Source organism: Narcine bancroftii, chromosome 8 (genome assembly GCF_036971445.1).
Source record: "Narcine bancroftii isolate sNarBan1 chromosome 8, sNarBan1.hap1, whole genome shotgun sequence".
Classification (NCBI taxonomy): domain Eukaryota; kingdom Metazoa; phylum Chordata; class Chondrichthyes; order Torpediniformes; family Narcinidae; genus Narcine; species Narcine bancroftii.
The window spans coordinates 166,019,372-166,037,392 of record NC_091476.1 but is presented as its reverse complement, the minus strand read 5'-3'; the positions used below and the strand labels follow the sequence as shown (position 1 = coordinate 166,037,392).

Here is an 18,021-nt window from a genome sequence, read left to right as displayed (position 1 = left end):
TACAATGAGATGACAACCTGAACTTGAACTGCTGCTTTTAAACTGCTTGACCTTTGCTGGGATTGTCTTTTTTTCTCTCCCACTTTACTCTCTCCTTTGCTTTCACTGTGAATGTTAAGCTTGGAAATGTCATTCTGTCTGTCATGCTTTGAAGAGCTATGTTAGAAAAAGCCACAATGTGTCTGTGAAGTACTTATTGCATTGGGGGAGAGAGAATGCAAGTTGACTGACGCTGGATGATGATTTATTGCTTCATCGGAGGGAGTTTTTTGTGATGCGTACTCACTGACATTATGCCGAAGCGTTACCTTTACTTGTTCATAGCATTATTTATCAACAAGATTGCTACAGAAATTAAAAATTGTTGTAGAGGATTATATTAGCATAGTTAAGTTTTCAACTTTAATTGAAGAACAGGAGTTGAAAGAATGGAAAACAAACATTGTATAATTTAAGAGATTATTTATCACAAATCAGAAAAAAAATTCCCTGGAGTTCCTTCCATTTTCCAGTATTCTGCTAGTTCACTCTTGCAGTTGAAGAGATTTCTCTTATCATATTAAATACAATCATTTATGTTTAAATTCACCTGTGAATAGAGGGAACAGATTAGATATCCAGGCCACCTTTTGAATAATATTTCCACACTGACAATCTGGAACATGGTGCATATAGTCATTGAAATAATTAAACAAATAGAGGATCAAGTGCCTCTTGTTTCTATTAACGTGGGGTCCTTTCTGGACATTGCACTGGCTAGATGACCAAAATGTATTAGAAACTATAGAATCACTATCATAAGGTATCTTTCTGTTGAACTATGTTTATGGTTCTAGCGCCACCAAAAGAACCTCACAAGATGTTGGCGCAAATGCAGCCTTTAAGTTTAGTAACTATTTTCATATTCTCTTTCTCTTTTCAAGCTGTGGGGTTGACGAGCTGTCCAGAACCATTGGTCCCTGCCAACAGTGTGAAGATTGGCGAAAGATACTTAATCAATGATGTTGTGTCTTTTCGTTGTGAACCAGGTTACCAACTGCAGGTAACTAAGAAGTGCTCTGATGCAGTCTGTTCTTGATTCTTACACTGTGAAAGCTTTTAGATATTTCAGATGAATGTTGATGACAATAGATTGATCACTCCTACTTATTCTTCCAGGGACACTCCCATATATCTTGTATGCCTGGAACTGTCCGCCGGTGGAACTACCCTCCACCACTCTGTATTGGTATGTATAGAAAAGCAGTTGTACCATTAGCATGGGTTTAGGATTTTGCATGCTCTGTTTGAATTTATTATTTACACTCTACCTCTTTTAATCCTTTGTTACAAGTGTTAAATCAGATTATTTAAAAGCACCTTTGACTCTAAATTGTAGGTTCAAGACATACTATGAAACTAAGTACTCAGTTAATGCTGGACCTGGAGTGTTATCCTCATTCAACACTATTCAGGGCCCCAAACAGTCCTTCCAAATGAAGCAACTCCTCAGTTGTGAATCTGCAGGGGTCATCTACAGCATCCAATGCTCCCATTGTGGTCTCCTCTACATCAGAGAGACTGCTTTGTTGAGCCCCTCAGCTCTTTTCAATGCAAAAGCGTGGATCTCCCCATGGCCACCAATTTGAATTCCCCATCCCATCCCCTTGCTGACATATCTGTCCATGGTCACCTGCAAATTGAAGGAATAACATCTCATCTTCTGTCTGGACACCCTCCAACTAGATGGCATTAACATCTACTTTTTTCTTTATTCTGAGCCTTCCTGTTCTTTGCTTATTCCTTGCAGAAGGACTCAGCCTTGAAATGTCAGACCGGCTGAGCTCCTCAAGCATTTCTGTGTGTTTTCACTCAAGTGTTGTATTGTCAAAGGCATTGCTTGTTTTTGCTGAAATATTAAAATAAAATTCATCTTTTTTTTTGCTGAATTGCCCACTGTTATTTCTGCTAATATTTCTCACTCAACTGATGAAAACTTAACTGGTCTTTTCCCTGAGTTTTTATTTGTAAAACCATCCCTGGAAGCAGGGATTTACTGCAGTGACTCTATGTAATAGAAATCTGTTGATACGTCCAACATTTGAGATTTCTATTGGAAATGAAGCATCTTAAATGCATTTCCTACCCAATGTTCTTTCTTCTAATTTGAATAAATGCATTGAACTCACTCAAGACCTTCCTCAACCGAGATTATCTTTCAAAGTAAAAACATAATCTTCGAACAGGACTATCCTATCAATCTTCTGCTGCTTTTCGACTTTCCTCTTCTGTGTTAAACCCTTTGTTGTTATTAAATTACATGGTTTCTGCTTACAGAAGTGGGAATAATTGGAGCTTAGAGAGGGTTTGTGAGGTGAGGAATAGTAAGTAAACCTCCAAAGTGCTTTGGATCACAGTGAACAGCTCAAAATAATTGCTCTGAAGTAATTACTTGTGTTTATTTTTGAAATGCCACTTTCGTTGGTAGAGAAAACTAAGCAGCCACTTGAGGACATATTCAGGAAAAATTATACTGTAGTCTCACAACAGGCAGTTTTACAACAGGGTGAGACGACCAGCGTAGTGGTGAGTGCAATGATGTTACAGCACGGTTGACCAGGGTTCGAAGTTGTGCTGTCTGTGAGGAGTTTAAATGTTCTCTCCGTGTCTGTGTGGGTTTCCTCCAGATGCTCTGGTTTCCTCCCACCATTCAAAAACTGACTGGGGCGATAGGTCAGTTGAGTGTAATTGGGTGGCACCAGCTTATGGGCTGAAAGGGCTGTTTCTGTGCGAGAAGTCTAAATTAAAATTTAAAATAAAATAAAAAGTAGCAGCGGGAGGATAGTGCAGGGCACGAAACATTGAAAAGATTTGTAGCTGCATGCACAACTTCAGAAGGTAAGAAATGGCGATGTTGGACTAATGCATTGGAACAAAAACAATTGCACAGAATCGTCGATAGAGCAGTAGCCCTGTGCCTGTGTAATTTAGATCAATTGATTTAAATGGAGAAGGATTTTAGAATCGGAATTTATTGTCATGAACATGTTATAAAACTTGTTGTTTTATTTCAGCATCATTTTGAAAAAGTTTCTAGAAACCACCTTACCCAATAAAAATAATGCAAGGGAACAACAAAATAAGGTCGTGTCTATGGTTCATTGTTCACTCAGGAATCTGATGGCAGAGGGAAAGAAGCTGTCCTTATGCAGCTCAGTGTTCATCTTCAAGCTTCTGTACCTTTTTCCCCGATAGTTGCAGTGTAAAGAGGGCATGGACTGGGTGGTGGGGATCCTCGGGGATAGAATCTGCTTGCTTTAGGCACTGCCTCTTGTCAATGTCCTGAACAGAGTGAATTCTGGTGTCTGTGATGTCACAGGCCAAGTTAACAAGCCTCTGGAGTTTTTCTCCTGTCCTGAGAGTTGGCACCTCCATACCAGCCAGAATGCTCTACACAGTACATCTGTGGAAGTTTCCAAGAGTCTTCAGTAGAGGAATGCAGGCATTTTGTGTTAAATTTCAATTCCACTGTTCTAATATTAGTTAAGTTGTAGAAGAATATTAGAGACAAATCTCCCTTTCAGCACAAATATTGTCAAGAAATTCAATTTATAATATGTGATGTATATTATTGCAACATGTCTAAATCAATAAACTCATTTCTATTGGCCAAGAAACATTTTAAATGAACTTTCTTTCTGATTTCTGATTTACTTTCTGATATAATCAATCAATATAATCAATCAATCAACAATGTCGGAGGGACAGTAGTGACTCCTCATTCGGTCCACAACTCCCTGATTGTCCCATCAGAACCTCAATCTCTGAACTTTTAGCATTTAACCTGTCCACCTCCTCAGTTTTTAAAGGCTACTCCAATACTAGCCCTCTTTCATTCTTGGACTTGGCCCTAGTCCCACATATTGTTTCACTTTCATTCCTTGTCGCACAGGAGGAAAATATGCGCCTGTGATTTCTCCGTATCATTGTTTTGTATGTTTTACGGTGAACTTTCCACTGAAAGATCCCTGATCATTAACTTTGTTCTCCCTTTCCGAACGTGCCCCAACTTAGGGAGTATATCCTGCAGTTTCTGTTCTTCTTTCACTCCTATTTCCATAAACAATCACACTGGTTAAGTGGCCCTTTTGTACAATTATGTTTAAATAAGATAAGGTCTGGTTGTTATTGAATAATGGAAAAAACGCCAGTGACAAAATGGCCACAACCTGCTTCAGTTTCCTTTCTTCTTGTGCAACACCTCTACAAGAGTCTTAAGTGGCCAGAGAAAACTGGAGAAGAGGTCATGATTTTGATGTTCAAAAGACATTTTAAGTTGAAGCTAATTTGTCACAAAATCATGAATGTGGTGGATAAGGGTTCTTCTGTGAATGGCCTAACAGGTTGTATGAAACATCGTGTAAAGCACACAATTTACAGAATGCTGGATCAATTAGCACCAAGCTATGGCAGCACCATTACGGGTTCATTCAGGGGTCTGATAGTGGCGGGAAAGAAATGTTATTTAGCCCTGTTGGTGCCTGCTTTCGCAATCTTAAGGCTTCTCCCCAAAGTAAAGCAGCATCTGGTAGGAGGTACCGTAGCACTCAGGTCGCTACGTCCAGAAGAGGCACAGTTTTTTTTCCACCCAAGCCATCAGGCTCCTGAATTCCCAGAACATATGTGGATAGTGTACCTTAAACTTTCACTGTATATGTCTTAATATTTTAATAATTCAATGTGTTTAACTTCTATTCTCACTTATATTCATGCAAATATCCTGGAGAAACACTATCTCGTCTTTATAGTTATGAACGATAAATAAAGGTGACTTGATTTGAAGGGTATGATAATTTTTTTAGTTTGCTGGTTGCCTATCCTGTGCAGTAGGAGATATAGATAGTCCATGGAATGAAGGAAATTTGCATTATGCTTTGAGCTACGTTCACTACCTTTCACTTCTTGCACGTAAGCAAATCAGCTTCCAAGCCATGTGGTGATACTAGCTTTTGCAGGTCCACATGTAGAAGTTATTGAGGGACAGGGAAACATGCTGAATTTCCTTCATTTTTGGAAAAAAAAAGTCCAGGTCTCATCATAGTCCCCGTATCTGCAGACTTTCCTGTTTAACTCAGAGGTGTAACTGTTTTCTTGACTAGTGAATCATTGGAGATATTTATTCCTTCGAACTTGAAACATTTAGATAAATATATGGATAGAAAGGACTTTGAAGGATATGGGCCAAATGCCAACTTGATCAGCAGAATGCACTGGGCTGATCAAGTTGGCATTCTGGGCTTGTGCCATTTTCATGCTGAATGACTCCTCATGACTCGATGGTAATTATAGTGAAGTTACCCTGAATCCTTGCACATGGCTTGCTGCTTAGTCCTCTCCGCATTTGGCATTGCCATCCCATTTCAGACAGAATTATAAAACCTCCCTGTTGTTAAAATAAACATTTGCCAGGACACTAAGGATACCTCTGCATCTCTGCCAAATGGTGCCATGAGATGATGTGCATCCATTATTAATTCAATCTATTTTTTTTGGACTTTTCTCCCTCATCAGCTAACTTCCACAGTTTTGATTTAATTAAGCAAGAGATATACATGAGTTCTGATTGGTTGGGGTGAGATGCATAAATCAGTTTCTGGTTTGCCGATCTCCATTCATGTAGTTTGGTTAATGCTGTTGGCGAGAGCATTTGAAGACAAATCTCTTCCTTGGTTAAGCTTGCATTAAGGATTAAATGTAAAATGAGTTCTATAATATCTGTCCAAGCCAATCCAAAATGTGTCTGTCAAAAATCATTAGGAAAAGTTACAAAAACAAAATGACAGTACTCTTGAATATCAATTAATACCTGGAGTTGAATTGGTGAACAAAGAGCTTTAATGTCTTTTAACCAAAACTGCACTCAATCTGGTTACAGCTAGGAAACCAATCACACTGCAGAAATGAAAAACATAATAGCTTTGAGACTGAATCTGCAAATTTGTTTTGGGACGAGGGGGGTGTGAACGGCAAAATGCTCTCTCTTACTGAAGCAACATGATAAGTGTCAAAGTTGAGGCGATACTGACAATTTTATGTCAAACATATTCTGTTAAACTTAACAATGTTAAAGAACCAAGTCTTGGAAATACATTCACGCTCACCTGCAGATTTCCATTGCTGTCCTGATGCTGCCATATAAATTTTTAATATCATTTCCCTTTGGAACAAATGTAGCAGCTAAGCAGGGAGATGAGGTTCCCTCCTGAAGGCAAAACAATACTACTGTTGATGTAAATAACATGGCAAATAGTTCATTCATGCACTGCAGATACATTTATAAATGTTACAGCTGGGCAGAGAGATACAAAATCTGTCTTCCTGATGTGAATACTGTGATTCTCTATAAATAATTATGTTTCTGGTTTTTGAAAGGCACTGGAGGAGCTATGTTTGTGAAGCCCTTATCAACAAAATATAATGATTTGCAGATTAATATTTGCTGCCTTAAGATTGATTTTTTGAACTCAATTGTATATTCTGGAATATTTTAAATACATTTTTGATTCCTGCAATGAAAAGGCCTGAATTCCACTCTCTGCCTCTTCGCTCCCCCCATCCCAGCAACCCCCCCCCCCCCCCCCACTTCCAATCCTCCTTCCTATGATAAAATCACTTCTGTAAACTTTTCAGGGAGGAATTCAAGGGCATGAAGTTGTGTCTCCTTCAAAGTGTTTGTTAAATGTTCGTGTGAATGTACACTTTACTGTAAACATCATTGACTCTCAGAATACAATTTATTGAACAATATGGACATGTCAAACAATGTTAAAAACTCCGATATTACTTGCATTCACCAATGTATATGACACAAACTGAAGGACTAATTCACATTGTCTGATTGTTATACTTCAGTTGATCAGCATCCTGGGCTGAATCCACAATTGGTTGAGTTTTATTTGTGACCTGAACTCAAGTTAAACTCTTCAGTGGAAAACCTCTCAAGAAAAAATGATTAGCAATGTGTGGCTAGAAAGAAATCCATCAATTTACTATTTGTCTGCAGTTCATTATTCATAAATTGCCAAAGGAGATGATTATGCTGTTCAGTCTCCTGCTTTCAGTGGTTGTAATAAGTTACACTTAGTGCAAATTTATTTTGCTGATTTTTGGGAGTCTCTCATTGGGCAATGATAAATGACTAGACTCGGTGACTCACTCACAACTATTTTAAACGATCGCATTGGATCCAGGTGCACTTGGAAAGGGATCAAGTCTATTATAGATCACAAGTCAACCTTGCAAATTAAGGACAATGACTCCTCCCTTCCGGACAGACTGAACACCTTCTATGCATGGTCTGATTTTTAAAAAAAAAAGAACCGGATGATGCTTAAAAAAAAGCTATGTGTTCCTCCCTGATGAACTGGTCCCCTGCTTACCTGTGGCAGAGGTGAGGAGAACACTATCCAAAGTGAACCCACACAAGGTGGCGGAACCAGATAACGTGCCTGGTCGGGTACTGAAGGAATGTGCAGATTAATTGACAGAGGTCTTCGTGGCCATCTTCAATGCCCCATCGCTTCTGCAGTGAGCTCATCAAAGATCACCACCCAGAGTCGCTGGATCCATTTCAATTTACCTGCAGAAGAAATGTTACCATAGACAATGTTATAACTTTGTTGTTTCACTCAGTCCTGGCCCACCTGAAGGACAATGCCTCATACGCCAGGCGCTGTTCATTGACTTCACCTTGGCGTTTAATATGATCATCCCCCAGAGGCTGGTGGAGAAACTATCCTCAGTAGGACTCAACATCCCTCTCTGGACTTCCTATCAGAAAGACCATAGTCCATCCAGGTTAGTAGCAGAATATCAAGCACCGTCACGCTGAACACTGGTGCACATCAGGACTGTGTGTTCAGCCCACTCCTGTCCATGCTCCTGAACCATGACTGCATCACCAGATCCAGCTCCAACAGTGTCATCAAGTTTGCAGATGACACAACAGTCGTCGGCCTCATCAGCAACAATGATGAGTTGCACTACAGAGAAGAGGTGGAAAATCTCGTGAAATGGTGCGAGAGTAACCACCTGAATCTCAATCTGGACAAGATAAAGGAGATGATCATGGACTTCCAGAAGACCAGGAACTATCACCCTCCACTGTGCATCAACAACTCTGTAGTAGAGTGGAAACATCAAGTTCCTTGGAGTTCACTTAACTGGTGATCTATCATGCACATTTAACATCTCCTCACTTGTCAGGAAGGCGCAACAGCGACTGCACTTCAAGAGATGACTGAAGCGGGCAAGCCTACTGGCCACCATTATGTCAACCTTCTTTAAGAGCTCTATCGAGATCATCTTGACTGGCTGCATCACAGTGTGTTACGGTTGCTGCAGAGAAATGGATGGGAGGTCAATCCACAGGACCATAAGAGTGGCAGAGAGGATCACTGGAGTCTTCCCCACCCCCCCCCCACCCCCATCAATGTTATCTACCAGGATCGTTGTCTGAAGAGAGTGCACAAAATCTTTGAGGACCCCTTCCACCCTCCACACAGCATCTTTCATCTGCTCCATTCAGAAAAGAGATGCAGGAGTATCAGATACAGCACCACGAGGCTGAGGAACACCTTCTACCCATGGGCAGTGAGAATGCTGAATGACCAAAGAAACTGCTCGCACTAACCATGCGAGACATCCATTTTTACAAAACAATTTAGTCATTTATCATTATAGATAAAATACTTGTCCTGCATATGTATTATTTGTGTGTTCTGTCTGGTTGTGTGTCTGTATGTTTTGCACCAACGACCAGAGAACTCTTTGTTGGGATGTTCTTGTACAATCAGATGGCCATAAACTTGACTTGATATGAATTTTACTTAAGCGTAAGTGGGAAGATAAAATGTAAAATGGGGAAGGAGGATATTTTCTAAATAAAATTGCTAAAATGTTGTTCAATCCATGCTTTTGCAGGAGAGGGTCTGAGAGATGTGTCGAAGGGAGCCATTGAATTTGCTGAAAAGTGCTTTCCAACCCCAAATGTACCTCATGATGGCATTCTTGAGATCTGGATTAAATGTGCACAGAATTGTAAAGCTATTTAATGCCTGGTGGCTGCACAATCAACAATTGTATATCAATCTCTGGGCTGAAAATGAATCCCATCCGCCCAAGGCCTTGAGAATTCTCCAAAAGTAGAAGAGTGGATTAATTAAGTTTTAAAATGTTCTGATATCCACTTCAGCTAAAGGGTTCAGATGCTGGACTAAGGTAGCTTCAAGGAACTTACAATACACAATGGTTGCAAAAAAGAATTTTTAAAATCACTGGTTACCCCTAATTTCTCAGCAGATTTGCACAGTAATGGCTTATGGTTTCTGTTTGGCATGTGTCCAATTTAAAAAGCAGAGGATGAGTTAATGACGGAAAGAAAATGGGGATGGATTCAGTTTAGAACCTGCTCATCTGTTCTGTAATTTCATTGGGAATCAGTACCCAAGCAGGCATTGCAGTCCAATTATATACGAGCAACAAACAAGCTGTCCGCTTTCTCCTCATTGCTTTTGTAAATCATTAACATTTTTGCAACGCAAACTATTTAAAGGTGAGGGTGTTTATCATATTCTGTAGTGTTTCATATTAATGTATTTTTCCATTTGATTTTATGACAAAATTACAATGAAATAGATTTTTAAAGCTTTTTGAGACATTTTTTTTTGAAACATAGCCAAGTGTAGGTAGAAGAAGCTGTCAATCATTTGTCCTTGGGAGGAAGGTAAATTGATTGAAAGGCGATCTTTGCTGATTGTAGGAGGTGAACACTTAAAGTGCAGCTGACAATTCTAGCAAAATTGACAAACATGAGAATTTTTTTTCTCTTCAATTTATTTCTGTGGAGGTGAAAAACAGAATACAAACCAATTAACTTTCTGAATACAAGTTAACAAATGTCTGTATGAAGGAGTTTTTACAAAAGATGTTTGAACTTGGAAGACTGAGACCAATCTGAAATGAGGCCTTACTTTCAGTATAAATTGACCTTGGGCTAGATGCTAAAAAAATGTAGGATTTAGTCTGTTGTAGCAACAGTGTGAAGAGATTGATGCCAGTGGATATTAGCAATTTTGTAATATTTGTTTTCAAATTTTGAAATATTCCTGTTGGTATTATGGTTCTTTAAGGATCATGAAGAGTAAGTCATCTTGATAAGTTGAATTTAGTGGACTTCTAAAAATGGGATTCTAACAACATTTACAAGGCCTCATTTTACATCCTCTTTGAGCCTGCCTCACCAGCAAGCATTTAATCCAATTTCAGATGGAACCTATTAGCTTGGTTCGCTGGTTTTCAAAATTAATCCTCCTCATGCTCATTTTAAATTGGCAAGATGAGTGTAATAAAATCGAGTTTTACCCTTTCCTCGTCCTGTACCTGAAGTGAGCATTTCTGCTTCTTAATCCTTGATCGGCATTGAGAGATTTTTCTGTTTTATTTTATTCAAGCACAATGTGGTGGGATTTCCATGGACGTCAATGATGTAATCCTGAGCCCAGGTTTTCCAGGAAATTATCCCAGTAACATGGATTGTGTTTGGAGGATTTCACTTGAAGTTGGATATGGTAAGTTAAGCGGTGAAAAAGGTATCCCTAACCTTTCTCGTTTGTAGTTATATGTGGCTTCCAGTTAATAGTGGACTTTTGAACAAAGTATAATTCCAAAAACAAGGTTCTGTGTCCTGTGGCAGCATTTCAAATTGCTACAAATTGAGGAACAAAACTGTACAGTAACATTGTGCTGTTCTATCTCAATGCTTTTGGGATATGGGTTCAAAGAAGCCACAGGAAATTCAGTGTCCTGTAAAATGAAAGAGTTAATTTATCAAATTATTAACCAAGATTTTCTCAATATTCCCCTGTCAAGACAGACATTAAATTAACTCACTCTTCAGTGACCATATTACATATTTATTTAGTAAGACTTTTGCCATGTAAAAGTTAGGAAAATTATAACATTATATTGTCAATCCTCAGATTTTCTTTTTATGAAAATCTGAACAATAATCAACTGTGACAAGGTATATTATATTTTACATTAATATGTCTTTAAAAGAGATTGTGGGGGGGAGAATTTAGTGTCGGTCACCACAAACAAAAACAGTAGCCACTTTCAGGTGGCCAAAATGCCTGAATGTAAAGCTGCCTATTCTACCCCAATGCAGCTGTTGGGTGGCCACCTGAAAATGGAGAACCTGGCCGCAAGGAGCACTTACCTAAAAGCTTCTTCAGGTGGATTCTCCACTAAGAATGTGCCTGAAGAAGAGGTAGTGGCCCTTTGAATTGTCGTTCAGATGGCAGCGCTAAAAGTGCAGCGCTGGCCACCTGAAGGGACAGCTGCACCGGGATGCGCATCTGAACGCACTCTGGCTCCTGTCCCTTGGGCTATCAGATTTGGGATGGCTGGCTGTCAGAGCTGGGACAGCCAGTGTGAGCTATCAGCGTGGGATGTCCCCACACTGATCCCACTGCTCCTCTCTCTCCCGATATCAGTCCCCACACTGTGGGGCGGCCGGTGTGGGCTGTGAGCGGGTCGTCATCATGCTGACAGCCCATGCTGGCTGCCCCTGCCCTGATGTCCCGCACCGGGGGGAAGGGGCAGCTGGGAGAGCAACTGTCGGGTGTTCGCCAGCTGACTGTCATCCCGAATGCAGCCACTTTCAGGCGGCTGCTTTCAGATGGCTGGGGAGGCCACTGTGCTGCGGCAATTATCCCTCTCGGAGGAGGGTTACAAAGTTCGCCTCCTGCGCATTCATGTGGCCTCCTGACAGCCGCATATTGCCAAAATATGCGGCTTTACAAGCGGGGCAATTGGCCACCTGAAAGTGGCTTAACCCTCCTCGGGTAGATATATTCTCCAGCTCGGAGCATCCCCCATTGCACCTGAATGAGAGCGCAGCAGAAACTACAGAAACCTGGGATCTAAGACTGGTGCACGCACGTACAAGTCATTTCAACACAATTAGGAAAACAGTCAAGAAATTATTCACTCTCTGCAATGTAATTTGATTTGCTTACGTTAGTGATGGTCGTCCGTTCATTACTGCACTACCAGAAGTACTCTGATATTCGCAGTCTCATTAGAAGCTGTCACCATTTTCCCATTCGCAGTGTCAGCCAGCACTTCAAACAAAGTTTGTATTTTTTTTTAAGTCTCTTTTGCCATCCTTTGCTTTCTGCAAATGTATTTGTGTATGCTTTCTTAAAGCAGACTCCCTCTTGGGTGCGTGTCAAGGGTTGATATCAGTGAAGTGTTTCTCTCTGGGTACAGAAGGGAGTTTCCTAAATATGCTCACAGGACACAGACAGTCCATAGGAGCCAGCGTTTGCTCGGATGCAGCTCTCCTTCAGCCGGCACGTTCAGGTGATAGAAAGGCATCTACTCTGCAGCTACCTGAACGTCCCAGCTGCACTCCCTCAGCCACGTCTGCCGGCACATTATCTGCGTCCGAGCACCTGAAAGCGGCTAGTAACACTTCACAAAAGACATGTCATTTAAAATACAAGAACTATGCTAAAGAGAGACTGGCATGTCCACAGTGACTTTAAAGAAACTGAAGAATGCCTATGGAGACTTCACAAGTTGGTGTTAATTGGACTGATGTTGTGGAGTAAATGGATTATTGTTTCGAAAGCAACTGGTGGCCAGGCAGAAACTGATTCCAGTGCCGGCAGACTGTCTACTTGCAGTTTCCTTTTCTAAGAGGGGTCATGTAGTTTGGCAAGCAGAGAGAGAGAAGACCAAACAGGATTCTTCTCTGAAAGAGAGAGAGAGAGAGAGAGAGAACTGACTTCTGCAGTGGTTTTTGAAAGCTTGTTTGAAACCCCATTTTGAAGACTGGTTATGAGTTCTGAGTTCATCCTGTTGAAAACCCTTGTAGTCCTTACAAGAGGAAATGGCTGGCTCGAGTGTTTCTCCTGAACTTGGTGGTGACCAGGAAGAAGAGGTTATCCCTTGAAAAACGCATGATTGGGGCAAGTTTCTTCGGCGAGACACTGAAGTGGAAAATCAGATTGTGTGTGTCCAATGAGCAAAAAAAAATCTTTCTGTAACCAACTAGAACCTTCCTGAGCAGTAACCATTTACCTTTTCACTAGAGCCTAGTGAAAATTCATAAATGTTAAATTCTGTGCACAGAATTGCCTGATACTGGTAAACTTGGAGGAATGAGTTTGGACTATGAATCAAAGAACTTTCCTGAACATGTGCACATTACAGACATGTGCACTTAGAATTAGAAGGGAGTTAAGTTAATTGTAATGAGTTAAAGTTTGATCGTATTTTTATATTTAAAAAAATTAAAAGCAACTTGTGTTTAAGTAACCATTTGTCTTGGTGAATTTCTATGGCTATTGGGTTTTGGGATGATCTGAGCCTGTAACACCACAAAAATATTCAAAGTTAGTACATTTTTTTCAACAGAAATGTGTTGTTGGTTGGAAAATGGGGCAATTTATGGATAAGGATCAGTGATCAAGTTCAAATTGCCGCAATCCTTTAAGGACCATAATACTGTTGCAATTCAGGAAAAGTTTACTGCATGTGAAATCAAATTATTTAACACTGCTGGAAAATTAAATTGTTTCTTTATATATACTGGCAATAGGAGAGAATTTTCAGGCTTACTGATTAAAGTGGGGAAACAGCTGATCTGATTTTAACTATTATGAAATATTGTGACTTATTTAGAAGCTTATTAATTGATGAAACACGTACATAAATAGAGATCGTGTGTATTTATTAGATTAAGTTAGCTGTGGGCATCAATCAGTCCAGAATCTGTTTAAGATCAATGCTTATGTACAGGCACATATCCATCGGTATGCAATGGTGCATGTCTCTGCATATTCCAAACTCTGAATTTCAAATGAGGATAGAGTGCCATTTGGGATCATTGTTGAAGTTGGTGTGTTTCACTCAAATCGTTAAAGCATCAAAAGAGTTAGACTCAGATTTTCAGGTATCAATGTTATTTTTTGCTTTCTAAATTTTAAATTTAGACATGCAGCATGGTAACGGGCCCTTTCAGCCCATGAGCCCTTGCCGTCCAATTACACCCAATTGACCGACAGCCCGATACGTTTTAAAGGGTGGGAGGAAACCAGAGCACCCGGAGAAAACCCAAGCAGATATGGGGAGAACATACAAACTCCTTACAGATTGTGCGGGATTTGAATCCTGGCCCCATTTACTGGCGCTGTAATCATGTTGCGCGAACCACTTCGAAAATTGTGCCGCCCTTTTGTCAAAGAGGTAATGGCAATTTGTACTTGGCCACTGCATCCCCCCCCCCCACCCCTCCCACAACAATGACAGTTTTGAAGATCATTTGTATACAATGGATGTTGTTCTAATCATTTGTCAATCATGTTTTATGATACAATTCTCAAGATACAGCATTGTTGTATAGATACCCCATAGAGAAGAATCAAAATTTGTTTCAATCAAACCCTTCTTGGAGCTTCTGTTTAAATATTCTAAGGTCCTGGAGAACTAGAGAGTAGTACTGAACAATGGAACAAAGAAGGGAAATAGAGATAATCCAGGAAATATAGACTAGTGAGCCTCATGTCAGTGGGAGGGATGCAATTGGAGCAGATAATAAAAAAGATCAATTAGTACAAAGTAAGTGCCACAGGACAATGCTGTAAAAACACAATGCTGGAGAAACTTCGCTATATAAGCGGAGAAGACTGCACTGTTATTGATTTCATTTTGAGCTTGATGGCTGCAGACAAAAAAACTATCTTTCATCATGTTGGTGTGCCCACTGGAAAGAGAGAGATGATAGATTGTCTGGGGTGTGTTTACCTTTCCTAAGCAGCAGGAAATGTGGATGAAAACTATGGATGGGATGAAAGTTAGAGCTATGTCTGAGCTGCATTCACTAGTTTATTCCTGATCTCGACCAGAGAAGCTACCTCGCCATGTAGAGGCATTGCAGCACATTCTTGATCATTGAATAACGTGCTTATCCCAAGTCGGAACATTGGAGATATTTTGTCTCAAGAAATTGAAGTTGTCTATCATTGTGCCATTCATGTGGACAGGAGTGTGGAGGTAACCTCCTTTTACTGAAGTCAATGGTCATCTCCATCTTATTGACGTTAATAGAGATGTTTTTTTAATCTTGGCACCATGCCACTCCTGTATTCCATCTCATTATTATTTGGAACCTGGCCACTATTGTCTTTTTGTCAGCAATTTGATGGTGGAGTTTGAACAGTATTCAACTGTACAGTCCTGGTGGAGAGGAAGTATAGAAGAAGACTGAGGACACATCCTCAAGGAGTGTCAATGTTGAATGTGATCATGAAGGGGATGTTGTTCCCCATCTTCACTGATCGCTATCTGTTAGACAGTAAGACAACAATCCACTTGCAGAGGCCCAGATCCTGAAGTTTGGGATTGAGTTTGCTCAGAACGATGGTATTGAAGCAGTAGTCTATGAATAGTAGTTTAACATGGATATCCTAGTATCTGGGTGTGTACAGGTTAACACCTTGTGTTTATGATTTATCGTTGTTTTATGACTTTCCCTTGAAGGATTAATTGTTTTTGCATAGTTACCACAGTTACTATTGCATCATATGTTGTAATATCCGAACGGACCAGGAGATCTTTCATTCTTGGAATGACCATGGAAGAGATGTGAGCTCTCAAGAAACTTTCCTTTCGATTTCTCTTTATTATTCATCGACCTTATTACCATTGTAATATTTTTTATATTTGTTTGAAGTTCAGTATCATTATCATTTACAATATGCTTTGTTTCACTTATCGTTATGAAGTGCAAAGCTATAAAAATATTGCTTTTATCCACGGAAAATGAAAGATATTCACAGCTACAATTATGAAGTTTGATTTATTTGGATGAAGAGGATACAATTCAGAATATCGAGGCTTACTCCTCTTGGAAGGTGATGTGTTTTGAGACTGAGAAATATTAAAAGCTGGGAAGTGTCGCCGACAAGGTGTTCATGGTGTGAATGGAGAGCTCAAGAGATGGTATCTGTTTATTCAGTGGGCAAATTTATGAATGACCTCTTTTTAATAGCTCTGCTCTATCCTCATCAATGATGGAATTCTTTGTGCAAGGCTATGTTGATTGTTCTTTCTCCACCACATCAGTGGTGGCTAAAACATTAATAGGATGTGAAGTGCTGCATTATTGGAGGTGCCAGTAAACCAAACACCCATGCATGTGGATATAAGCATCTGAAAAGGACCAGTAAAATATAAAGTTGTTTTTTTGATGGCTCTTCAATTTTATTATCCAAATCAACATCATTAAATTAATTTCCAAATTTATCATATTTATTATTTGTGGAATTTTGCAGTGCACAGTTGGGCTTAAGTGTTTGCCGACAATGACTAAATTTCACAACTAATTCATTTGCAGAAAATCTTTTTTCAATCCACCTGAATATAAAGTGCCAAATGTTACATAAATGCAACCTCAGATTTGTAGAGGTTTGATGAATAGGCATGTTTCCACGTTGTACACATTTCTGCAGATAACTGCTTGCTGATATTTGAGTTTCAAGGCAAATATGAAGGGGTTAATTGGTTCATATGACTGGACTGACGGTCTAACCTGCTATGAAAATGTCAACACCCTCATCCCCGCTATTTTGCTTGGAGGTTGATTAAGGACCATATCAACTCCTGTCTCAGGAAGGGCCTGGATCCACTTCAATTCACCTATCATCACACAGGTCAACAGCAAATGCCACCTCACTGGCCCTCCACTATGCATTAGATCAGCTGGACTACAAGAACATACTGTTGTTCATTGGTGACAATTCAGCACTCAACACCATCATTACTTATGATCAAATGAGGGGTAGTGGATGTCTTGGGTAAACTTATACCTCTCATTTTGTTCATTTTAGATTGGTCACAGTGTTTGAGCTACCGAAAGAAAATAGACACACGCACCGAGAGCAGTTCAGTTTATACAAATGTTTATTACTAATTCAAAAGCTGATTTCACACTACAATATGCAAGCCCTTCCCAACTATACTTATCAACGCTTGGACTGGTCCCAACTGCCGAAGCGAGGCAACGACTGCACACTTGTAGTAGGTTGTCAGGGCGCTGGTAGCAGCTTCTCCACCTCCCCCGACCGGGACGTTGCTCGGACTCTGGCTGTTCTTCCTTCTTGACAAGGGGTGTTCCCACCCCTCGGAGAGTCTAAACTTCAGCAGCAGGACCACAGGCTTATATACCCCAAAAACAATTAATCATGCGCCTACTCCTTCTAACATTTGTCAGTCAAAATCAAAACTGAACATAATATTCTACAATTTAGATTAATTATTAAGGAACCAGGATGTTATGATTTCCTGGTTTATCTCGTAGATACAAAGACTTATTAAAACTTCTCGAGCAAGACACGTTGTGACCAATTCGTCAATTTCAGAGTGTTGCATTTGACAACTGCTTTCCCTGGGCCTCACAGTGGAATTCCATTTCAAAGTGTATCTTCAGATAAATCCCCATGGCTGAGTTTAATTACATCTGCTAGTTCTGAAAGTAAGGTGACCTGAGTGTGGACCCAGTGTCATCAGTTCCACATAAGCAAAAAGCATCTGGGCGCATGATTTTAATCCTCCATTACAGTGGAACTCTGTTTGTCCCTCTGCAACTAGATCCTCAATGTCCGCATTGGCAAAATCTAATCAGAGCAGATGGACAATAGGTGCTGAAATAGGCCATTCAGCCCAATGAGCCTGCACAGCCAGCAGATCAACAACATTATCTCCTCCTCCACCAGCAACATAGGGGCACCTCAAGGCTGCATGGTTAGCCTCCTGCTCTATTTCCTACACACTCATTCTGGTTAGCCAAGTTTGGCTCCAATGCAATCTATAAATTTGTTGACAATGCCACCACTGTTAGCCAAACAACTGGATATGATGAGTAAGAATACAAGATGGAGATCTCAAATCTGGTTGGGTGGTGACAGAACAACG

At 40.1% G+C, this 18,021-nt stretch overlaps 1 protein-coding gene across 1 annotated transcript in view; it reads left to right on the top strand.

The window, feature by feature from the left end:
* The window catches only part of csmd2 (CUB and Sushi multiple domains 2), a 539,567-nt gene that overhangs the window by 336,974 nt on the left and 184,572 nt on the right, over nt 1-18,021 (top strand). The window contains exons 31-33 of the mRNA XM_069896324.1: nt 924-1,042; nt 1,159-1,228; nt 10,491-10,607. Of these exons, the coding sequence (XP_069752425.1) occupies nt 924-1,042; nt 1,159-1,228; nt 10,491-10,607 (306 nt within the window). The remainder of the gene's footprint in view (nt 1-923; nt 1,043-1,158; nt 1,229-10,490; nt 10,608-18,021) is intronic.